Genomic DNA, 26096 nt, shown 5'->3' with positions numbered 1-26096 from the left:
TGGGAAAGTTTAAAAATTCTCTCGAGGCTTTAACAAATCATAAACCTCAGCAATTAATTGACCAGCAGGTGTCAAGCAACAGGAACTTACAAGCAAAGATTTTTCACAGAATATCAATTCATATTATTTAATACCAATAATATTAAAATTTATATTAACATTAAAACCATGTAAACAAAAGAATCCACAATGATTTCCAGAAGAACCAGGTCAAGAACATGCTAGCATTATATGTCACAACAAAATGTTTATTTTTTTTAACTCCCAAATATCATACTACATTATCGACAAATAGGTTTGTTTATTTATTTGAGCATCAGAGAGTACAGGGACAATATATTACATTCCCATAATATTTTAGCAGCTTTATTTAACCTAATTTTTTATTATTTGTATTGACAGCATCCTGTGATCTTCCTGATTAGATGTGTTTATTCTCAGTCTGGTCCATGGTCCAGATATCTATATAAATATCAGTTTTTACATTCTGCCCGTTGCCAATTAGATCTGCAAGGGGCTGTGCAATGTCCTGGATTTTTCTCTTCTCCATGCAAATTAGGTAGCTTTTTTCCCCAACATGAAACATCAGGAAAATGTTATTCCAAATTTTAGCTTGCTCTTATTTTCATAGACATATTCCACTGTCAAACCATTAGGTGATATGTTCAATGGTCCAACAGCACGTTGTTTTGGCTAAGCATGGGAGGATGAACAATCTAAATCTAGCATTTCAGAAATGCCCAGTCATTATGTTCAACACAGAGTGTGCAAAGTAAATAAGTCAATTCATGAGCTCAAACTAAGCCATAACACAATCTGACAAGATGTGGGCAGTGAAAATGTAATAGAAGAAATTGATAAGAAAGTCTGTGACAAAACTTCCTAATTATAGTTAGAACTTTGGTTAGAAAATAACAATATAATTTAAATAAACCAGAAGGTATCATCGGTATTTTAACAATATTTTCTGGTTTACTTCTGTCATGACAGTGTCCTCTTCCTCATATCGTGGAAGCAATTCAGTCTAAAAATGGAGAAAGTTAAATTTTACTCATACAAAATAAAAAGATTTTTAAAACACATACCTCAGCCATGTCAATCGATCCTACAGCCAAGGTCTTATAACCCAGAATAGTGCGATTCTTGTACCTCTTCCGTCTCTGTAACATGATCTGCAGTTTGTTTCCCTCCCGCTTCAAGAAGTGAGGGTACTGGACAGCCAAGAATATGCCAATAAGCAAAAAAGGGGAAAGTTTGCTTAATCGTGGTAAGAAAAAGCAGACGGAGCTGAATAGTCGGTTTCAGTATCTATTAAATGCCATTCAGACACCTTGTCCTTACTTGCAATGAGAACGTCAGAGCCAAGTCTGTCTCCACCACTCCACTGGGGGGCAATACAATCTCATGAGACCTCAAGATCCTTTTCGAACCCTGTGGAAGTGTCAACCATTTGCAGTGACAACACTCTTCGAAAATAAACCTGGTTTTCACTATACGAAAAAATTAGAGAGATTTAGATACATTTCTATATTGTGTTATGACACTGTTTGCAGAATCCGCAGTCCATTGGCAGCCCAGCCAATTAACAGGTGGCTGCACTTCTCCTTCAGCACCCTGGAAGGGGGCATCTGTCCCAGTTTCAGCCCCCACATTGTGGATTGACAGTCAAGTATCCTGAAGCAACCCACAGTCTTAATTACATGCACCTGGAGAGCACTAATATCCCCAGATAGTGGCTTCAAGAAGGAGAAAAGGACAGGTTGAGGAGAACTAAATTGGCTACTAGTTAAACCTTGGCGTAGGAATGCAAAGTTCCAAACAAGCCACCTAACAACAAAACGATAAACGAGCGCAGGTGGCAAGAGACCAGCTGGGCAGACCACAATCCAATAAATAAATAAATAAGATCTTCATGGATACATGGATACCATATTTAGAGGATGCATTTCTGTGTAAGACGAATACCTGGATTTTGACTGCAATCACGACAGAGATGAGTTCCTTGTCCAGCTCCTTCATCACTACCAGCTTCTTTAGAGTCAGACTGCATAATCTGAACAACAATGAAACAAGTAATATTAGCTTGAGTTAAATCTGCAGGAATCATATTACAATGGTGAACAAAATATAGTTTGGTGAACGAAAGGCGAACAAAAATTGTACTTTGATAAAACACACAACATTAGTGGGGAACGAGTTATATATTTAACATCAGAGCTAGGTGCATCAATTTTTGCCAATGAAAAACTCCTCAGGAACAACACGAAAACTAATGAAGCTTCACAGTGTGACGTTTTTTTGCCATTCCAGAAACAGCCTTCTTGTATGACACTGATTTACAGTCACTACCGCGGCTTCAATGAGTTCTCGACTGTCTCAATAATTTATCAACTATCCAGCAATAAACTGAGGAAAAATGACACAAAAAAATAATCAGCTCACTTTGCATCTCCAACATGGCCACATTCCCTGCTTATATGATTTTTTGTTTAAAACTATACCAATTGGCCCGTACATCTCCACAATCTATTTAAATTGTATGAAGTATGTAGAAGTGCACAGAAAGTCGATAAGAATTGCCCCGCACTGATCTGCCATGGTGCTATTTCAGCCTTATGACACACATGTAGCGCACTGATCTTGTAATAAGTTATTGTTAGATATTATCCAAAGACCTACTTCAGTTTGGAACAGTGCCTTCATATGTTTAAAAATACAACTTAAATAATCTTTTACTATTATTAAGTTTTATACAGGCCCAGCAATGAAACACTGTCCAGAATAACTTGAAAGAAAACAAAGAACAGCAGACTTTTCTTGTTTGTTCATACTGCCACAAAGAACAATTGTATTGTGCACATCTGCAGTTTCTCCTGTCTGAGCCATTTCACCAGCCTGTGCCAACTCTCTTATCCACAATGTATTCACAGCTAAATACACCTAACAGCAAGCTTACGACGAACAGACATTTAACAACTTTGATTTTAAAACTGTTTAAACTGCATTCTTAACCTAATTATCATAGTAAATTCGGTGTAAATGACTTTCAATGGGTTAATGCTTGTGGTCTAATCACAGGAATGGAACAGCACTTTACTCGCCACTTTAGTCAAATGTGCCACTGCTTCAAAATCAATATAAAAAGATCAGAAGATGAACTACAGAAGAGGGATTCGGCTTCACATAAAAAAAAAAAAAATCACGTTAATAATGTTAGGCAACACAAAATAACTACTGGATGATTCATTCAATCCCTTAATAGTTGTGGTAATAATCCTTCAAGGGCTCAACAGAGATAAAAAGTGAAAATGTATTAAAGTGTCTGATGATAAACTGCTGTTAAATATTTTTACTGGAATAGCACTGCAGTTAACAAGAAAGCTGCATCATTCCCCTCTTGACATCATTTCCCACACTTACAGATACAATAATATACATACAAATATTTATTACAAGTAACATCCACATGGATACCAGGACTCAACAAGGCACACGCACCAGGCCATCCACATGATGTAATATAAAACACGATTCATCAGACCAGGGCACCTTCTTCCATTGTGCCATGGCGCAGTTATGATGCCCCTTGTAGGAGCATTTGGCAGTAAACAGGGATAAGCATGCGTCCTTTGGGTCTGCCGCTATGCAGCTCCATGCACAGCAGGCTGCGATGCACTGCGTGTTCTAACATCTACCCTTTGCCACTTATAAATGGTAGTAACTCGTTAATAAGAAGAAAACTGTGTTATAACTTGTTTACAGTAGTTTAGTAATGATTTACAAAGTGTTACAACCTGATTAATAACCTGCTAAAAAAACATTCATAATCCCTTTATAGGGGTAGCACCCTCCTGTCTTATAGCCAGCATTAACTTTTTCAGCAGTTTGTGCTAATAGTAGCTCTACTGTGGAATCAGACCAGACAGGTTAGCCTTCGCTCCCCACGGGCATCAATGAGCCTTGCGTGCCCATGACCCTGTCGCCAGTTTACCAATTGGCCTTCCTTGGATCATTTTCGGTTGGTACTGACCACTGCATACTGGGTAAACCCCACAAGACCTGCCGTTTTGATAGAATGTTAAATGGAATGACAACGATGGGGCGACAAACGTTTTAGAACATCTGCTTTTTGATTAGTTCAAGAGGGACAACTTGTCAATGAGCCTTAGATTAGAAAACCTCTTCCAGAGTATGCCCACTGTCAACACTGTAAAACCTGATAATTCACACACTGGTCACTGGAGATAAATAGAATTGGATTTAACAAGATGTGAATTTTGAGGAGGTGAATTCACAGGATGAGAAGCCAGATCGGCAGCTATTTTAAACCCACATTAAAAGACAACGACTACAGTTCAAAATGCAGACACCGCTTGAGAAGTTTTGAAACCAGTGTGCAGTGTGCAGTGTGCAAAAACACTTAAGAAAAGATAAACTGGAAATATTCCGTTGGGCTTTTCTCCATTCTATTCCTATGGCCTGATGAGATACTGTTTTATTATTACTAGTGCAGAGAAAAGCAGATGAGTCCATGTGGATGAGGGATGCCAGCTTTATTTTTAGTTACCGCAAAACATATCCTCTGAAATGTCATAGTATGAAAAAAGCACCTTTGCAAGTACTAAGTTAGGGTGTGATGTGTAATTTGAAAGGTTAGGAATCTTTTTGAGTAGAAAATTCAATTCAAATGCCTGGCTGACCCTAATACTTGCTCTCACCTATATATGCATGTGTCTGTGTCTGTGGCTCTCATGAGATGGCTCTCACGGGATGAGAAAACTACTCGAAGTACAACTATTTTTTTTCTGATAGCTTTGTTATAAACAGAAACATAAAATGTTTCTAAGACCACAGTATACAAAAACATGGTGAAGCAGGAGACACTGGGAATGGTGAAAAACTAGCCAGGTAGAGGGCAGAAGCAACCTTCTAATTCCAGAGATGACCGTCAACTTATCCGGCAGTGCCTCATAAAGCGGAGGATGACCTCAAATGACCTTCAAAAAGAACAGGAAACATTAAGTGGTGTGAAGTGCACTGCTAGGACAGTTCATGTCAGGCTCCTAGAAGCAGGACTGAAGACCCATAAAGCCAGGAAGAAGCCCTTCATTAATGAGAAGCAGGGAAGAGCCAAGCTGGAGTTTGCAAAAAAATATGTACATTTTACACAGGTGCATACCCATAAATTGAGAAATGAGTCAAGTTGAAAACGTAAGTGTGGTCTGTTAAGTTTTTCCAGAGCTGAATGTTCATCCTGAAATATGACCTGCCAGAATGGAGCCCAGTTCATGGACATGCCACTTCTCTATTGTTCATTGAACACCTCATCCCTGCTGACAAACACAAGCAAAGGGCAGCGGCTCTTATTAGCCGCAAAATGTGGACGGGCAGAAAACCGGGAGAACTGGGGAAAAAACAAAAGATGAAAAGTACAGGTCAAAGTGTTAAGGTAACGTGTCAAAGTGTTAAGGTAACGTGTCAAATCTCGTTACTGGCAAAGAAAGCAAAGAAGGGGAACATTTACAAGGAAACAAGAGGCAGAATGGATACAAGACAGAATGTCCTGGAGAAATGATAGTCACCAATAATAATAATAATAATAATAATAATAATAATAAATCTGGTAAGCTCTATTCATGAAAATCCTACCTTGACCTCTGAGTAATTACATATTTCCTTTGTGCTAGCAGTCATGAATAGAAATTAAACGAGTATAAATAAATTATGACCAATAATAATAATAATAATAATAATAATAACCACAATAAAAAATAATTTGTAATTTAATTTAATTTTCAAATTTGCAAACTGATGGAAAAGCTTTTAGGAAGTGATGCCTTGTGAGCATCAGCACAGAAGAACACATGCAGCATGTGTTCTCTGCAATTACAGAAAGAGGCACCCTGGCTTAGTCAATCCATATTATTGAATGGTCTATTCATCCGGATTATTCATCTGTCTTCTGCTTATCCCATGCAGGGTTACCCTGAGCTTGGAGCCCATCCCAGCAAACACGGGGCACCGAGAAAGAGGACACCCTGGATGAAATGCCAGGGGGGGAAATAAAATATTTTATTTCTGGATTTTACCAAGATGGGGGCGGCATGGTGGTGCAGTGGTCAGCACTGTTGCCTCACACTGGTACCTGGGTTTGAGTCTCCGCCTGGGTCACATGTGTGTGGAGTTTCAAGGAGTGTGTGGATGTTCTCCCCATGTCATCGTGGGGTTTCCTCCGGGTACTCCGGTTTCCCCCCACAGTCCAAAAACATGCTGAGGCTGATTGGACTTGCTAAATTGCCCATAGTTGTGCCTGTGTGAGTGAATGGTGTGTGAGTGTGCCCTGCGATGGGCTGGCCCCCCATCCTGGGTTGTTCCCTGCCTCGTGCCCATTGCTTCCGGGATAGGCTCCGGACCCCCCGCGACCCAGTAGGATAAGCGGTTTGGAAAATGGATGGATGGATGGATTTTACTAAGACATGCAAGACAATAAGGAATATCTGCTTCATTAACTTTATTCTCTGATAACTTGTATTAGGAAATGAAACTCCACAGGCAATATACCTGCCAGCGCAATTCTCATAAGAATTACATAACATTTTCTAGAAGATAGCATTAATAAAGCATTAAATAGAAAAAGATAAGGAATGCTGTCAAATTCAGAAGAAAAGTCAAAATGTAGGGAAAGGTTGAATGATCATCTTCATACCCACCTGCATCTCCATACCCACCTTCAAATGTACACTGCTGTGAAATGAATGCACTCTCCAGTCAGCTGAGAAAAGGTCTAAAGCAGGGGTGGAAAACCTGTTCCAGTGGTATGGGTTAGGGTTTTTGGGATGACCTCTCAATCAGCTAAGTGAGTCCGCAGGATTGGAGGTCATCCCAAAAACCCACACCCCCACAGGCCCTGCATGGAACAGGTTCATATGGATGTTAGAGGGTGGGTATGGAGATGGATGTGATCATTCAGGTAAGAAACTGAAAGTGAAAATAAAATGAAAGAAATTATTATTAACCACAAATCCGAAGCTTGTTCCTTGTATTCTGGGTAGCTTCCATCTTTATAACAAATTCAATGACTTTCTTTTAAGAAGATATGGACAGGTATATAAAATTATATGAAGCACCTTATATACTTACAATTCCCTTTAGTGAGTATGCAAAAACCACTACATAATTCTGGTGTACAGACAAAATGCTATCATTAATAATAATGTGTAGATTCTCACCTAGTGACCTAACACATTATGTTTTTGTTTTGCATAGAAAGAATCATCATTCTGTATATGTGGGAAAGTCATGACCTCCTTGTGTTTGTATGGGTTTTCTGTGGGCACTCCAGGTGCTTATAGTCCAAAAATATGTGCCCCAGTGCTGGATAATCAAATAGATTTTATAATAAAAACAACTTTAGTTAATGAGGGAACCAAAATACACAGAAAAGCACAGGTGTTTTTCTGAAGCTCGTTAAGCAACAGAAATGTATTCATGCTTACGGGCATTTATGAACAATACTACACAGGGCCAGGTGTTCTGCATGCTGTCTATTATACCAAAAGAAGAGCTCAATGACTTTGGGGGGAGTGTCTGTGGCAGGAAAAAAAACTGCTGAACACAGGTTTAGTGAGCAGTAAAATTGTCATATGATCAGAGTAGTTAATCTGATCTCATGTGCGGGGGACACCAAGACAGACACACAGCTTCCAGCACTTTCTACAGAGAAGCACATTATGCTGTGAGCTGCATTTTTCCATCATGGTTCAGAGTCATTCAACCCCTTGGATGGTAAACGTTAAGAAATTCAGAGTGCGTCAAAACAGTGTGTCACTACGGTAAAACGCTACTCCTCTAACGGGTATGAAATTTTCCAGGTTGACGATGCCTCCATCCACCAGGAACACATAAAGACAGTATGGTTTTATGACCATAAAAGCAACCATTGTTATGGCTTTCACAGTCATGATGTCATTTCTCACCGAACAATGGGGGTTACATCTATCCAGTGGATTTCCAAGTGCTCACAGAATCGACGCCAAGTATTGAATTAGTATTGAGCACTTCTAGCAAGCGAAGGCATGTTAGAGATTCTTTTATTTTCTGAGCTGCTTGTAGCTACATTTAATGGCTCTAACCCATCACATGCCTTCATTACAAAATCCAAATAATGTTATTTACAAAGTTACTAGGCTAAATAAAAGAAACCGACTTGGACGTTTGCAATTTACTAGATTATTTTACTGTTTTATACTTCTCTGAAATTTTCAAAATTTCTTGCAAATATATGTCATAGAACACTACATCAGGGTGCGCTCTCAATTGGAAGTCGGTTGTCTTGTCTTTCAGACGTACAAATGATGCAGTATATACAGAAATGCACACCAACACACAGATTTACACAAAGATCTGACTGAGAAATTCAACCTAACTGATAAACACAAAAGACAGCACAGTAAAACTTATATTTGGACTCCGTCCTACTCAAAATTCTTGAGAAGCAAGTAGCCCATGAGGTGTGGGACAAAAGGCTGTGTGTTCCTCCGGGATTCAAAGCAACATCTCTGCACTCTCTCCTCCAACAGGCCAAAATATGACAGCCTACTAACTCCAGCTGCCAACCAAGTATCTGCTCAATCACGTCTCTGTTTCGGAACACAGCTTCTTTCTGAACAATGGTTGGGCACCTTCCCATTATTGCAGAATGCCAGGCCTATCTCAAAGGCGAAGCGTTCTGAGACCTTGACTAGCTAACAGAGAGAATGCCAGGCCTATCTCAAAGGCGAAGCGTTCTGAGACCTTGACTAGCTAACAGAGAGAATGCCAGGCCTATCTCAAAGGCGAAGCGTTCTGAGACCTTGACTAGCTAACAGAGAGAATGCCAGGCCTATCTCAAAGGCGAAGCGTTTGGAGGCCTTGACTAGCTAACAGAGATAATGCCAGGTCTATCTCAAGGGCGAAGCGTTCGGAGGCCTTGACTAGCTAACAGAGATAATGCCAGGCCTATCTCAAAGGCGAAGCGTTCGGAGGTCTTGACTAGCTAACAGAGAGAATGCCAGGCCTATCTCAAAAGCGAAGCGTTCGGAGGCCTTGACTAGCTAACAGAGGGAATGCCAGGCCTATCTCAAAGGCGAAGCGTTCGGAGGCCTTGACTAGCTAACAGAGGGAATGCCAGGCCTATCTCAAAGGCGAAGCGTTCGGAAGCCTTGAGTACCTAACAGAGAGCAAAAGAATCAAGACAATTATGGCTGCAAATTTTACAAAAGGTTTATTTAAAAGATGCCAGAACCCATCTCACTGGAGATTATATATGGCTCAGTAGACAACAAAGCAAGCATCAACGTCCAACCCTGGGATCTGGCCGGAGACTATTTATATACAATACAGTACCTGCAGTCAATCAAAGGTGAATAAAAAGGTTTGTGATTAGTACCTTCATATCTCTGTAAGTAGAGTCCGTCGGGCCTCAATAACAACAGAATTATGACAGAATTTACCAACACTATTACAATTGTGGGATTCAGTAAACTAAGGATTTAATTTTAGTTCATATGAGAAACGTAGAGGAACGTATGAGAAACGTAGAGGAAACATGTGTTCTCATATGAGAACACATGTTCCTCAAAATGACATTGTTGAGGTTTTACACCATCTCAAGTCAAGGCAATAGCAAAGTGCAATTGTCTCCACTAAGTTGAGGAGCGTAGATGAGCTTAAAATTCTGTCTCATATGCATTTCAGATTCCTATGAAATAATAATGTGAAGGTAGCTAGTGGCCCGTTTACAGAAAAAGACTTGGGTTTTTACAAGTGAGGAGGAAAAACTCAGACTCGGGTCCCTCAGTGGACACAGGTAGAATCCCATTAACATCACAGACGGGCTCAATTACATAAATGGGAATTGATAAGGGCCCATCATTTATTTCTTCATGTACTACATAAGCAGTTCCTAAGAATATGCCGGAGTGCTAGAAAACAACACTAAACCGAGCCTTATCCTCAGTAGGTGCAGTTGTGTGAAAAAATGTGGAATTATCTGCATTGCTAAAACCCTACTAATGACAGCAATACATGGTGTAAAAAGCATAGACCTGAAATTTGGCCGCTTTATCCCAATCCAGAGGAGGGTAAGGCATCGTGAAAGGCTGGATCTAAGGATGAGAAACTAATACTAGGACCTAATGACCTACATGCTCATCATTCTTATATGTGGTGGATAAAAGATATTCAGGGTCAGTGCCTAATATAGTTAATTAGTCAGGCAATCCGCTTATGTTACTAATCTATATGAACAAACAAAAGGTTATGAGATGGTAGCTAACTGTGGTTTAAACTGGCGATGCCCCGAGCTGATGTCAAAGATCGGAATTGGGGCCAATCCCAGCACTTTTTATTTGATCGGTTTCAGCTACCACAGCCCGATCTATTTAATTGTCCGTGTCCGCCTCATTTTCGTCAGTTGTGCAGTCACACGCTGCAGTAAGCCTGAGGCATAGGGCTTGAGATTACAATTAAGATCTCAGCGGTGTGGAAATTCTTTAAATTGGAAACTCCAAAGCGGCCAAACAGCTACCTGCAATGTCTGCAACGTCATCCTTCCAAGAGGAGGTAGCAACATGGTGTCACTAATTATATCAAATCTAATTAGGCACTTGTACAAACACTGTAAGGAAGAATACTGCGATATTGAGAGACTTATTCAGCCCAATAATGCACCAACACCTACTGTATGTGTAAGTATATTTAAACATTTATTAAAAGATCGGATTGGGGTCGATATTGGGGGTGCCTGATTTTGTCTGAGTGATTGAAAGTGCCAATGATCATATAAAATGTATCGAGGGGAACCCCCCCCCATCCCCCCCATTTTAGGACCTGCCCCTGGAAAAGTCTATGTGTGCCACTGCCTATGACGTATATTCCCATGCAAAACATCAACATTGATCAATGGATAGATTTCAGGAATTAAGACTTTCCCAGCCCTATTCACTGCTAAAACTCCGGTTTTATGAACTCACATACTTCTCCTTGTAAGACCTCAACCACAAATCCCAAACTTATTTACTCCCACAGAAATAATGGACTCTTCTCTGTTAACGTGGGGTATATAAAACTCGGGTGAATTTTTAGAACCTACAAATTAATACAGTTACCTGTATGAGATCGCAATAATCACGTGTCAAATACAGAATAGCCAATAGATTTAGGAACATTATGTAAATTTTTATATATTGTCTGAGTAAAAAAAAAAATCTGGTTTTATTCCATCAACAAAAGAGCCTTCCTTCGTGCAGGGATGTAACAGTAGAGCATTTAGAGCCAATAAAAAAAAAAACTTGTGTGAACAGTTCCTACTACATTACTCATAAAACAAATCTGTTGCATCTGACAACACAACACATGGCTGCCATTGAGCTGGAAGATCCTGCCAGAGCTTTTGAAGATAAATGCAACATACCTATGCTTCCAGAAAACAGATTTCTAAGCTACTAAGGCAGCCATAAAGACTGCTGCAATTACCCAGAGGCTACTAAACAAATTCTGAAGAGTGTTTTTAAAAATTGTTGCTGCAGTGCCCATGCTCCTCGTATGGTGTTTTCCGGAATGATCAGGGTGCATCTAGGCACTGTGTTTCCCTCCACAGTTCTGGGAATGTGGCTATTATCTCATTACATGTCAAAATACTAATCTGTAGTCTGGAAGCACAACACAGGAACGATGCAGTTTAACATTTGTTTGAGTGTTTTTTTTTTTTAGATGTTAGTGTCCTTATTCTTCTTTGACGTTTTATGGCACAGTTCTCTGCATAACCTGAAATAACAATTTCATCAAGTTGCCTCAAAACATTTTGCCTATAATTTAATAGGTAACCACCTAGCTGAGCCCAAGGTATCAATACCCCAAAGGACAATATTTTAACAAGGAAGCAACATATTTTTTCTCACAAAGGCAAAATGGATAAAATAAATGTTTTTATTAAAGATATATTAACCAAAGACAACAAAAAGGATATTCACACGAAGTTAATTTAGAATATTACAGTCAGTGCATCACCTGAAATAAATTATAACTGTCAAAAATATGACACCCCAAAGAAAGCGAAAATGAATGGCAAAGCTGTAGAACAAGAAAAGCCATAACTAGCTAAGACCACAAGATCTAAGTACCTTAGAAGAAACACGTTATTGAAAGCACCTGTTTTAATGCACCAGTAACAGTTCCTTAGGGGCCAATGCTATCCCCGTCCATGGATTACAGTAACTGCTCTTACTTTGTCAATCATTGCTGTAGTTCAAGTGAGACTGTATCATAGTATAATAGTAGCCAGTGAAGCTGATAATTACATTCTATTTCAGAAACACTCAAAATTACAACAAAATTATTTTGCACGATGATTATATTTATAAGCAAATTATACACAGTTACTATTTTGGCAAATGCAACTATTTGAAATAACACTGCGGTTCTTGTTTGTCTCCATGAATTTTATACAAACAGGTTTCTCGTTAAGTATTGTGGAGGCATTTATTAAGTTACACATAAGTTATGATCTGTCTATTTAGTATCTTCAGTACTCTTGTGTCTATAAAAATTCAGCGAAATTAATACATAATAATGACAAATTACGTTAGATTTAATAGATAAGTTAGTTGCATCAGACAACGTTTTGTTTATTATACCGTCATTGTGCAAAAAGTGAGTCCATTCGCTCTCAACAACTCGCTCTCTACTCCGAGTATAGTGTTAAATACATAATTAATTAATTGCTTCAATTGTGTGCATGGCTAAGAACTAGCAAAACGCGTCTGAAATAGTAAAGTTTGAATGGTTTCAAACGCACAGCACACTGCTTCGTAATATATGCTCTACTCTTTAAAGTGTTTCATTGTAACCTCCGAAATATAAATAAGTGTATTTTAAATGTATGCTGCACAAATTAGTGTCCATGAAAGCAATAGTTTCTTTTTGAAAATCACCATACTTAAACTGTACTGCTGAGTCATTAGGGCAAGTAGTAACTCTGACAGGTTGGTGGGAGAATCGACCCTCAGTCTGACCCATATGTGACTTACCTAGGCGCGTTAAACGGAACATGCATTTTTATTTAACTATGACGTAAAGTACTCCAACGTGCTGCCATAATATTCAGGTTATCGGGGCTAACTTTTGAAAAGACACGAATTATTTAAGATCTATATAAAATATAATGTACAGAATACTCTTTCGTGGCGAAATTCAAAAACACTACTAGACTAGTTTCCAAAACAAGGCAAAAAAGACTAGGAACATAGGGAAACAAATATCGGTTATAGGTAGGAACACAATTTAGATAACGCTGCCGTCAGGCAAAAGTGAGTAAATAGTTTTATTAATTAACATGCATTATTAAACCCATAACAAGCCACACCGTACAGGACTTTGCCACGGTCACCATGCGGTACCGCTGAAACTGTTATCTGAATCCCGCTGCCTGTATGGCAGCAGCTTCCAGGCTTGCAAAGTGGTCATCTGTTCACATAGGAAAAGACAAGTGCTGGCACACTCCAGAAAACGATGCCACCCTGTAAACACACACGTACTACAAGCAAGAAAACTGTCCATTACGAGTAAAGAAACAAGCGTTACCTTGGAATGCAATTTGGTGACGAACCATCTATTTCCCAAGTGGCGAACAGGTTCATCGGTACGGGTCTGTTGAGCGCCCCGCTCCCGGGAAAGCTAAGCCGTCCACTTCTCTCCGCCATGGTGCAGGATAGCAAAGCTTTACCAACAGCGGTGTTATATGAAAAAAATACGAGGAAAATATACAGTCACTTAAATGTGTCTTTCATGAGAACGCACGATAGCTGTTATTAGGATTTGTTGCTAGGCTGCAGTTTAATGCACATAGCCTGACACCACGTTCACATCTCCCTGGTCGTTTCCATGTCGGATTTCCCAGGTTCCAGGAGCCTGCAGCACCACACGCTCACCAGCAGCAGGAAATAACGTCACTACAACTAGTGACTAGAAACACTGCAAATCCCATATCATTTTCTTCTTTCATTTTATTTGTCTGCAGTTGACAGTTAAATATTCGTCTCTTTATGCTTGCTTGCATTGAATATGTATGCAAAATCTTATTGCATATACATTGCAGTATGTAACATTTACGCATATATGGAGAATATCCACTGCGGTATTTTAAAAAGAATATTTATAGTAAAGATCAAATAAACTATTCTTTGTATTAGGGATTGCGACGTTTATACGTGTTTGTTGTATGTTATATTACGTAAGTGTTGCTACTTCATGTCAAGCATTCTCTTCTAGTTTATAATTATACAAAAATAGCTAGGTAATACTGAGGTGGCCTAAATCATTCTGTTCGCAACGTTTCAGCTATCATAATAAACAAAAGGACACTCTTTTCTGTTTTCAAGGACCAACAGTACATATCGTCCTGTGCAGTGACACTAGAGCTTATCCTAGGAATCACATGGCACGAGGCAGGATACACCCAAGACAGAAAACCAGTCCAGCACATATCCAGCACAGGCAGATACACTGGGAGCAATTTAGATACCAATCAATCCTTTTGAAGTACAAAACACCATTAAATGAATCAATAAAGGTTCCAACTGAGCAAAACATTTCACGCTCACTTTAGTAAACCCACGTTTGGAGCCTGTGTTTGTGGTCATCCTTTCCATAGAAATCGGTTTAAGTAGTTAGTGCCCCGATTTAAGTATATTATATTTAATTGTCAATGACATCCGTTTCAATTGGTCGCTATAAAGGCAGCTGCTGGCTAGTACCCTAGAATCAGTTTTTAAATCTCGGAATACTATAATTAGTTTTTTCAGTTTCAATTTTGAATAGTCTTGCTGACTAGATGCCCAAGAAAAGAATTGCGGCTGTATATCCAGCGGCGCCAATATGAATTTTGATTGGGATGGCCATTAGGGACCAGTGGTATTCATAGGAGTGGCCGCCCTTCACCGTTTGTTCTATGGTTCCGCTTGGAAAATAATCCATATTTATTACGTGTATATTTTCTGGTGTGGGATGGTTCCAGGGGTCGCCACGCACAATAATCACGAACTTGCAGACGCTTTATTTAGTGTATAGCACCATCTACTGGAAAGCCCAAGACTTACACGAACCGCCGTTGCCGTATGAGGATGAAATCGAAAGCGCAGATACAACTAAATGCTATTAAACGGTTAAAAAGTAACTATGCATTTATAAAACACCGAACAAAACATCCAAGTTTGGAAAACAAGTTACCAGGTGCCGATTTACAGTATGGAATGAAAGTCCAGCAGCAGTAACGATGTTTAATAACTGCAAAATGTCAGCTAAGCAAACAAAAGGCATCAGAAAACGGTGACAAAGCAGATAGTTCTTTATTTGGTGCACAGTACCTTAAATGTAGCTCCCCCACACAACTTTCACAATGTTTGATTAACCAACTGAAATTAAACCCAAACAACTTTGAAATTAGTGTCCATAGGGTATAGTTCACCTGGTACAACTACAGGCGAACACTGACCAAATTACTAAATTACAATTACCTTATGGTGGGGGTCTCATCGTGGGAATAAAGAGCAATGAAATACAAAGTCTTAAAATGAATAGGATGCATAATTACCTTCATACCTTAAATTTTCCAGTTCGGTCAATAGCAGAAACTTAAAACAGCCAATTTGCAAGGAGAATCAAGTACTATCATGGACTAAAATAAATATACTATTAAAATAGCCAAGCCTACAGTGGGTACATTTACATTTATTTCTCACCTGCATATACAATATTAATAGCAAACTTTCAAACCACACAAATAAGGTAATTATGAGGTGTGGGGGGGGGGGTAGATGAAATCCATTTGGGTACATTGCATGAAGGTAAATAATTCATATAGTTGACCATAACAGCCCCTGAAGATGCTGAGAATAGAAAAAAGTCTTATTTCAAAGTATTACCATCAATCTAAGGGAGAATGTTGCTTACTTGGGTTACAGATAAATTTAAAAAGAAACAAAAAAAAAATTGCAGACTTCAATGGTGCCGTCACATGCTAGCAGACATGACACCACTGCTAATTGAGAAAGAAAAGAAATATGGGCACGTCAGGTCACAGTCACTCGTCAACAGACAACAGCAGCATCGCTGAGGACTGCTGCAGTGGACACAGAACGGTCTTCCTCATTCTCCTGCTTTACTGTTGGGTCACGGAGGGCGAGCGGGACGGAGACTTCTTCCTCTGTGGGGGCGGAGAGCAAGAGCGAGACCTAGAGCGGGACAGGGAGCGTGGGGCTGCGCGGTTAGAATTCTTCTCTGGAGTGCGGGTCAAAGAGCGGGAACGTGATCGGGAATGATTATGGCTGCGGCTTTGGCTCAACGACTTGGACCGTGACCGGGACAGGGAGCGGCTTCTGGAGCGGGAATAGCTGCGGGACCGAGAGCGACTCCTACTTTGATAAGGGAAGAGGAGGAAGAAGAGGGAAGGGGGAAAAAAAGAAAAGAAAAAAAAGAGCAATTTCATTTTATTTTGGCCAGTCATCTACAAAATAGACTGTCAATAAATAGCAAGATTACATCATGATACAATGCATAATGGAAATTTAAAAATACACACTTTCTCTTGCGATCCTCAGAGAGCTTCAGTTTGCGTCCATTCAGTTCTGTTCCATCTAGTTTATCAATAGCATTCTTCATATCGCTGTGAGACGCAAACTCAACCACCCTGGTTAGACAGAAAGACATAATGGGCAAAGGTACTGGAACCAGCAAGTCTTGAGCGGATCATGGTAGTTAACCAGTTCTACTTGTATTAAGCAATATTAAAAGCTAATACACAGTCACGTTGTCCTCTACTAAATACCTAGGGTTCACACTTACCCTTCATTTTTGTTGGTTCTGTGGGCATCCACAAAAGTAACCTCTCCAACTTTCCTCATCAAATCTTTCAGGTCCTGCGCCATAAATTAAATTATTAAGATGGAATAATACAAAGAAATCTTCACACCTTCTATAACCAAAAGGTTCATTTAAATTAGAAAAATCCACCTTAAAAATGAGATGAGGCAGCACATACACAAAACACATATGCAACAAGCCCTACTTCTGAAGTCCACGAAAGTAATCAAATGTGCCATTTACTCAAACATCCCCAATCTGCTTAGTTAACAAGCAGGTGGAGCAAGGAAATTAATACTATGAGAAAGACGATGCGCCACTGAGAATCTGATGTTTTACCTATTTAGTCCAACTTCAAAATTTGAGATTAAATATAAAGTTCAGTGTTAAAATAAATCCAAAAATAGGTTCATAAGGACAGGGGATGCAAAAGGAATGGAGAAATGCTATTTTTTCAAATGAATTTAGTTAAATAAAAATTTCATCTAACCTTCAGAGCATAACTTAGAGCTTCATGCAAGCATTTGTCTTGCACTTGACAAATCTCAATTATTACCAGCTGAGAATTTGCATTTTTTTTTGCCAATTATAGTATTATCCATTTAACAAGCAATCCATTCCCCATTCTAGTTTTATACCCTCCCCCCATCGGTATAACAAAACTCAATCATGTGAGTTATGGGCTACTTACCGTTCCATACCCAGGAAGACATTAGCAAACAGCCACTTGTCCAAATAGCAAATCGGAACCAATGCAGTGTTAAGCCCTTGAGAAATGACCGTAGCCTTGTCTCGGAATCCAACCTCCACAAGTACGGAACCAGACAGCAAGTAGGAGGGACGCACCCAGCTGTCAACATCCCCATCGCCAGCAACAGAAAAAGACCCAAACAGGAGAGCGCGTGGACGTGGTTGGACGGGGGGAACTGCAGGCGGGGATGCCAGACCACAGACCCTCCAGACTGTGGCTACATTCCTCCTAAGGCTATCCTGCGCTAGACCTCTTTCACCCGCTATGGGGCCCAGCCAAGATATAGACCACCGGCAACTGTGTGTAGGGAGAGGCACCACATGGACACTATTCAGGGCACAACCAGGAGAAGACGCTATGCACATCAGACACCTCCCCTGCCCAGTCGATACATGGGTCCCAGCATGGGAAGGGGGGCCGTGCATGCAACTCCATAACAAGAGAAACCAGACAAGAGCAGCTGTTAAAAAAACAGAAGGTTTAAGATGTACTTGGTTAGATAACCTTTGTGCATAATCAGACGTAAAGATTAAATACAAGATAAAAATTGCTCTGCCAATTGATCATTCCATTAATGTAATCCATCCGACTTCATAGGTTTACTGATTCCATGTGTCAAATAAAAAAAAAAACCCTTACCGTATAACTGACATTCATGTCATTAACGAAAGCTGCTTTATATAAAAAACTATGGTATGTCATTAAATAGATTCTGTTCAAACAGATTTGCTGTTAAACAAATGGACGTGTCCCCTCACCTGCCAGCTGATCCGAGATGAGAGATTCTCGACAAGGAGCCTGTGTTCTGTGCGCACAGGTGGGCCATATCTAAGGAAGGAGTTCACAGAGTTAACTGAAGGTCAAACCCACATGCTACAAGCAGAGGTTCAACAACGTAAATATTATGTTAATCATGGCTAAGGTGGTTAGAGTCAAGTCATAAATTGGTTGTTTTAGAACATTTTCGTTTCCCAATTAACTACTCTCTCGTGCTGGTGTAATTAAGACGAGGAAGGTCTGCTGGCTCAGTTATACTGAACTCCGATATGTCGCTGGAAATGCAGCCAACTCATGAGACGATGACATCCAAAAGTGCATATGACTAGCGCAAGGCAGAAACTGCCAAGCAAGTTAGTCTCCCCATGACATAGGCGCACTGGCATGACAGATATTGGGAGGACACAACTTAATACAATTTAAAACTACAGTGGTGCCTTGACTTATGAGTTTAATTCGTTCCATGACAGAACTCGTAACTCAAATGACTCGCATGTCAAATCAAATTTTCCCCATTGAAATGCCATTAATCAGTTCCGGACCGCAAAAAACACTGCATTTTTTTTGTTACATGTTTCTAAATTAGAAAAATATGTACGAGTATTGTAAAACCACAATACAATAGGATGTGCTGCAATAAACTGGTTTATCAAGTACAATGCACAGCATTTGCCTTGGAGATCAGACAACTGCTGACGAAGGTGGAGGAGAAAAACTGAACTGAATAACAACCTCATTCGCTGATTTGTGCCCATTTCGACACATTTTCACCTGCAGGGGTTTTCAATAAAAAAACCCATCCACTGCGAGTTAACCTCTTAAAGTGAACGAGCGAGACACGGGATGCTGGGCGAATGTTGCGGCGTTCACTGCGCCAACTAGCGATGGGGTATCTGAAGCTGGCTCGTAACCCGTTATTTAGCTCTCAACTTAAAGCAAAAACAGAGACGGCTCGTACCTCAAAAAACTCAATGGTTCGGACACTAGTAAGTCAAGGTACCACCGTATTTATCGGGGGCACAAATGAATCCCAACAAAACAAAATCGGGGCTCCCTGCTGCATTGAAATTACACTGAACGACATTTTGTGTGGTGCACATCTATTTTGTGAGCATGTATATTTACCACAATGGAAGCTGAGTTTATGCAGAAAAAAAAAATTCTCATGATCATGCGGTTTTGCATTTAAATTCATGGAGTCAACTACAAGAACTCAGTACTTAAATTAAAAAGGTTTCTTTCTGTTCTCTTGCATAAAGCTGCAACAAAAACCACCCGCTTTGAAAAAAAAAGTTGAGATTATTCTTGTAGATCCCTTGCTAGTTGAAGCTACAGCTTCCCATTAGGTGACATTTCCTAGCTGATATACATAAAGCAAAGTAATGTGGAAACAAGATAAGACCACAAATAATTAACTAAACAGCTAACTAGGACAAGCTATACTTTTCCACTCATTTCTGCTGTGGCCGACGAGAGTGGCGCTGTTGCCGTTCTCTGTAGAACTGCATAATTTTTTGATTAGTATTAAAACTTCAACAAAGGGGGGAAGTGCCATACTTTTCTAGAATTGGGAGAGTAACGAATCAGGTGGGCGTTAAAGAAGCATTTAATCCAGATCGCAAGAGTAGTAATCAACTGAGAGTTATTGATCATGAGACTGAAATGAACAGACATCGTTTTAACAAATAACCACACATTTCCAGAGAAATGCACATTTGGGAATATATCTGCCTAATCAAATTTGGATTCCCACATCAGGTTCATTTAGTGATCAGAACCTGTATGTACATTTAGTGATGTATTTGTTGCTTAGTTTTAATACTGTTATCAATACATTTTTTGCATATTCTTAATCTCACAAAACCTATTGAATCCAACAACTACGTTAATTAGCAGTTATTCGTCAATGAATAACGGTTGTCATACCTGGAACCACTGCTGCGAGGTTGGCGGTAACTACCAAAGCGTGGAGAGAACCGCCCAAACCCAGCTCCAACTCCGCCGCCACCCCTTCCTCTACGGGACCGTGCATGTTCAATTGTCACCCTGCAAGTACACAACCACAGAAGCGGATTTAAGCTAAATACGCAAGTTTAATTTATAAGCAGATTGCAAATCTTACAAAAGATGAATGATACTTTAAGTAGTACACAATTTGGGAAGGAACATCACAGAAAATATTCGAAAACTTTTTCTAACAATTTAGTACTCATGACAAAGACACTCATTTTATGCTCGTGTGAAACGTTACTCATTTCACACTGCTACATCGATAGTGTTACCGTTCACTGCAAAGCTCTTTTCCATTCAGTTCATATACAGCATCATCAGCATCTCGGTGATCATCGAACTCCTAAAACAAGGCAAAAATATAATCAGCATCTCACAAAAAGCTCAGGTCTTTATAAGAAACTGTTAGCAATGAAACAAAAAAATAAATTCAGCCTTACAGAACAATACTCCACAAGATGTATATGCCATCCCATCCCCTCCCACACAATAACCCTGTGACTTATTAAAATGACTATAATGCATCTGGGTGTGGAGCTGCACATTGATAAAGATGCGAATTAACTTCCCCGATCCGAGCTACATAAAGTAAAAATCCAAAGTTGTCATTGCAAAAACATAGAAGAGACATACGGAGAAACAATCGTGGTATTTTACTCGTTTCAGCACAGTAGGCTTTTCCCCCAACACAAAACAAACTTGCATCCAGCAGGGCAACAGCAAAATCACAATATTACAAAATCAGGGAGAGAATCTAGAACCACTACTGAGAATGTATGAGAAAGTAAGAGCAATAAAGTATGTCTAAACAGATACAATGCTAGCTGCCAGGATATTTCTGAATATCTTACACATTAATGGTGAAGACGGAAAACTTCTGTTCATTATCCCAGCTGGCAAGCAAACTAATCTAGCATCATGCGATTCCCAGACCTAACAGCCATCTATTACAAATGATACATGAACTTATTAAATGGGATTTTCAAAAGCTAGAGGCATTTAAAAGTATTCATATGAATTATAAAACTACCCAACTGTATTAGGTCTGATATTTTTGCTATTATTATTGATCAAAATAGATGCTGTTACCATCCACTGACAAGCGAGTAATTTTCAAAAGACGGGACAGATTTATTAAGCACCATGCAAAAATACCGCTTGAAGGCCTTACCACGAAGCCAAATCCATTCTTGAGGTTGATCTCCCTTATCCGGCCATACCCCTTGAAGAACTTTTCCACATCCCTTTCTCGTGCATGAGGGCTCAGGCGACCAATGAAGACACGACATCCACTCATTGTCTGGGGAGGGGGGGGGTTATTATGCAAAGACAAAAACAGTAGAAAAATTGTTACATGGTTTGTCAATTCTAAATCAAGAATTAAACTGAGCCAAACAGGACAGATATCAACTTGAATAAATTAAGTGTCCTACTTCTGGAGATACACTGATCAACTGGCCAGTGACAGAAATCAGTCGATCTTCAGCGTGCTCAGCCTGGACCACAAATCCAGTCAGTCCCATGTACTTCCAATACCAAACCGGTCCATTCTACACATGCACCACACGTCACACAGACAGCGGCACAGGCAATAGCCTCAGTCGCGTGCATGCTCACAGCCATGCGCTAACTTGCCTTCACTCTTCCATGCCAACGACAACATAAAGCTTGCAATTTGTAATCCACTTAAAGCCAAAATAAACCATGAAAATGTGGTGAAACATCGGAGGTAAACGTAAGACTCATTGTTAACATACACCAGATCATCTTGATATCTGAGCACACCGAGCATTATTTGCAGAGAACACATCACTGCCTTACTATAAAAATGCATTTTTATAACTAACATTAATGGTGGAACATTTTAACTAATTTAAAAAATATTTAAAATTGTCAGACTTAAGAGCTCACTTTATAATTAAAGTTAATTTTTCTGCAACCATATGACCTAAACTCAAGAGATTGCATGACAAAATCTAAGTGCTTACAATGTCATACGGACTTCAATGTAACACTGATAAACCGCATATCTTTAGAGGCTGTATTTGGTTCCCTATAATGAAATATTTCCCCTTATTCAGTCATGCCAAGCAATAAGAGAAGAAAACTTGAAATCTTTCGCGAAGCCAAATTCATCACCACCACATTTAACTAGGTTCACACTGGAAACTGAATTACAAGAAAAATGTTAAGGACAGAAATAAAAATCAACATACATTAACATTTTAAGAATCACACATGCCCACCATATTACAGACAAAAGTGGCTGGGAGATTGATCCTGAGCAAGACCCTCAACCCCTGAAAAATGCTCCGGGGCTCCAAATAAATGACTGACGCCATGAAGACCCCCAAAGCTTTGCTTTTACCCATGCCTGTTAATCCCACATACTAGTACAATGGAATATGCGGAAACGAAACACTTCCTATATAACAGTACTCAAATTTATAATACGACCACATAAAATATCATTATAAATCAAGGGATGAGCATATGAGCAAAAAAAAAAAAAACACACATATTGTCTTCAGCTATCATTCGTTATTTGATGGTTTGCTAGAGACTAAATCTAGTCGTTACTTTAACCATGTGGTAGTCAGTTTCGAAACAAAAGGACGGAGTTTGGCTGCTATTACAGATATAAAGCAAAAGAGAACTTCCGAAATCGGCACATTTCAATACAAAGGGGCAAATCCTTAGCACTGATTAACCAGCTTCACTCCGAAATGTTACACTCAGATTCCGTGCAAATGGACTTTCGTTTCTGACCAGTTAATACAAGACGCTACATATTATCAGCGGAGTGCATCGCGGCCCAGTCATCCGAACCTCTGAATCTTACGAACCACCCCCTCCAGAGCCGGAACATTGCCCTCAGATTAGCTCAGAGCCATATGCCTTAATATAATAGATATAACAAATCTAGTCTCTTGTATAACGTTAGTAAAAATTCTGTTACTATACGGCATTTTGCCGATAGGCTCATTCGACGCCGACGTTTATGCAACTAAAAAAAACCGTCATGCCGCTAAAGAACCATCAATAACGACGATTCAACTAGGAACTGTCCTGTACCTGCTGTGTCCGTTTTACTTTTCAATCCTTTCTGAAAAAATAAGGAAATCCATATTTAAAAAGTATGAAATTGAAGCGCTATAAATTTAGCGACAACTAGTTTTGCTAACAATCTACGTAGGCCTCATACGAAAAATGCACATCGAAAATGTATTTATTGCAGTACGATTTTATATAATTAAATTCTACACGAGTCCAGACAAACGTAATATGGTGACACTGGTTTTATTAATGGTTTTATTTTAAATCCAAATACCTACTATCGATCGAAACTCTGGCTAAGACAACGAGGCATTTAACAAGCAGTTTGTTTACTAGGAAGTGTACAATTTCCTTGACCTAATTTTCAGATGGTTAGTGAAAGACGTAAGGTACAGTGCAAGGCTTCCTATATCTGTAAACCACGTTACACCGAATAAAGATAAATAAAAACGCAGTATATTTTCACCCACCTCTTCCTTTTAAATCACCTCTGGTTTGCTGCAAAATGGCGTCCTTAAGCGATGTGTACAAATGGCGATCAGCTACTCGCAGGAGCGCGGAAATGTAGCCGCTTTATGCACAAGCGCTCTAGTGAATATAGAATGAACGACAAATGACGCAACCAATAGTGTGAGACGGAAGAGTTAACGGCGGAATTGGGGAATTTTTAAAGCGCAGATTAATTAAGAAACGCACGAATATCATCCATATTTCCCCATTTCTGTAAATAGTTCTCAGGGGAAAAATGTACTTAAATATGTATACATTTTTAAGAAGTTTAAAAAAAATCCAAAATGCTATATACATATAAATACATATATATATATATATATATATATATATATATATATATATGAATATATGTGTGTGTATGGATTATGTTTGAATTACATAATGTAGAACTAAATGTTCCTCACAATGTGATAAAAACCTGTTATTTTGACGTCGTGGGGACCATTTTTCAGGTCCCCACAAACACATAATTACAAAGCTGCGTGTGTGTGTGTCTGTATATGTGTGTCTGCATGTTTATATAAAATAAAGGGTGTACTATGACAGGGTACATTTTTGTGTGGAAATCAGTTTTGCATACTTACTGTAAGCTATGATTCACGTGTCACAATGCTAGCCACTATATCATTGCCCAGGTTTTGTCTGAGGAGAGTAATTCATCATTAATCAATACTTCTTTCATAATTTATACAAGCACACAGAAATTCGTTAGTTTTCATGATCACATATTCCAATGTATAGGTGAGAGCAAAGCTCTTGTAAACAGTGTTTATAGACAATTTTCCAATCATTTACATGTATCAATTAATGAATTTTAACTTTCATAAGCATATTCATGGCATTTTTAAAGGGATTTGCAATTACAGAACAAGACCCCAATGTTCAATTCAAAGTTATGCCATTGGTTATAGCCCAGTGAGTTATGTATGTGTATGTTCCAGTATGTTCCATGTCTGGTCATGAGTTTGTATCCTGTCGCCAGCAGAGTAAAGGCAATTATACACGAGTAACTTTTTGAGCAATGTTGCCAGAAACGGGCCACCAGGAGAGACGCAAGGCAACTAATCGAGGCAACGGACAGTTCGCATCAACCAATAAGAGTAGAACAGATCTATTGTCAGGAAGACTGACACTGGAAAGATGGACATTGAAGCTCCAAGTCGGTCTGCGGTCTGATTGGAAAATCTCAAAAAGCTGCACACTGAGATCGAAATTGTCCAGATTGAAATTTGTTGCCCATTTTCGGTGGCAAAGTGCCCGAGCATGAGCGACAGTGCCAGGCAACATTGTGCAAAAAGTTGCCCTGTGTATATCACCTTAACTGATTGAGTGGATGCTATAGCTGAGCATGTGCTCTGACCCCCAAGCTCTTCTCACTTTTACGTCACTTCCGCAAAAGTGTAAATGGCTGTTAGTAAACATTGGTATTCACCACCGTATTCCTTAATGATGATAAACCTACATTTTTTTAAGATGATGGTGTGGGATCCAAACGCTGCTCATTTTCATGATAATGCAAGATAATCTCTGTAACGCAAAATATCTATGGAACAGCTAAGGTATTTAAAGTATTACAAAGTGATGCATTAACCATGTTACTTAAAATGTCTAATTTCAAATGGGAATAAAAAGCCGTCATGCTACCCGAGGTCTCAGGGTGATCACAACAAGGGTAGCAGGACGGAAAATAATTTTTTATTACGATGAAAGAAACAAACACAGTCATTCTTCTTTGATTGAATGGTGTGTCTGAACAGTTAATTCTATTGATATTCAAATGCAGAGTAAATAACTGCCAGTGAGGATTACCGTTTGCACGTTTTTAATTAGTATATTTTCTAAAATTGTTGGTGGTCTAAACCAGTAAGGTGTATATCAATCTATTTTAAATTGTACAGTACAAAAGGAAAATACATAAATGGCATCACAAATAAAATATCGTAAAAGATTAGACTGAACATTTCCATTGAAACATTAAAAAGAAATAAATACATTAATAAAAATAATTATGATTTAAATTTCAGTTAATTTAAAATACTGGAGGATTATTTTGGTATAGTTTTATAGTCTTATTTGCTTAACATCGACTCCA

General features: G+C 39.2%; 2 protein-coding genes across 5 annotated transcripts in view; both read right to left on the bottom strand.

The window, feature by feature from the left end:
• Positions 1-13964, bottom strand: part of pacs2 (phosphofurin acidic cluster sorting protein 2) — a 33379-nt gene extending 19415 nt beyond the window's left edge. For all 3 annotated transcript variants that reach the window (XM_048975081.1, XM_048975083.1, XM_048975082.1), the window contains exons 1-4: positions 13621-13964; positions 1966-2053; positions 1342-1431; positions 1086-1211 (exon numbers count right to left, since the gene is read on the bottom strand). In XM_048975081.1, the coding sequence (XP_048831038.1) occupies positions 1086-1211; positions 1342-1431; positions 1966-2053; positions 13621-13739 (423 nt within the window). In that variant the 5' untranslated portion in view covers positions 13740-13964. The remainder of the gene's footprint in view (positions 1-1085; positions 1212-1341; positions 1432-1965; positions 2054-13620) is intronic.
• Positions 13965-15364: 1400 nt separating this feature from the next.
• On the bottom strand, positions 15365-24079 carry srsf5a (serine and arginine rich splicing factor 5a). 2 transcript variants are annotated; one of them, XM_048975097.1, is made up of 8 exons: positions 23962-24079; positions 21606-21734; positions 20707-20777; positions 20351-20470; positions 18406-18475; positions 16879-16952; positions 16616-16723; positions 15365-16451 (listed from the first exon to the last, which is right to left on the bottom strand). In XM_048975097.1, exons 2-8 carry the CDS (start codon positions 21729-21731, stop codon positions 16196-16198), a joined length of 825 nt encoding a protein of 274 aa, XP_048831054.1. In that variant the 5' UTR covers positions 21732-21734; positions 23962-24079; the 3' UTR covers positions 15365-16195. The 2 variants fall into 2 exon arrangements, with proteins under 2 accessions (XP_048831054.1, XP_048831055.1); XM_048975098.1 differs by having other exon boundaries at positions 15365-16448.
• Between the last annotated feature and the right edge of the window lie 2017 nt (positions 24080-26096).

The sequence above is a fragment of the Brienomyrus brachyistius genome, chromosome 14 (assembly GCF_023856365.1).
Source record: "Brienomyrus brachyistius isolate T26 chromosome 14, BBRACH_0.4, whole genome shotgun sequence".
NCBI classification, from domain to species: Eukaryota; Metazoa; Chordata; class Actinopteri; order Osteoglossiformes; family Mormyridae; genus Brienomyrus; species Brienomyrus brachyistius.
Note: the sequence above shows the minus strand (reverse complement) of the source record. Positions and strands in the feature narration are given on the sequence as shown.

Coding starts and splice junctions, on each gene's coding strand:
- srsf5a (XM_048975097.1), bottom strand. CDS start 21,731: ATGAGTGGATGTCGTGTCTTCATTGGTCGCCTGAGCCCTCATGCACGA. Junction 20,471..20,706: donor AAAGAGCTTTGCAGTGAACG/GTAACACTATCG, acceptor GTGTACTTGCAG/GGTGACAATTGAACATGCAC. Junction 16,452..16,615: donor TCTGAGGATCGCAAGAGAAA/GTGTGTATTTTT, acceptor CCCTTATCAAAG/TAGGAGTCGCTCTCGGTCCC.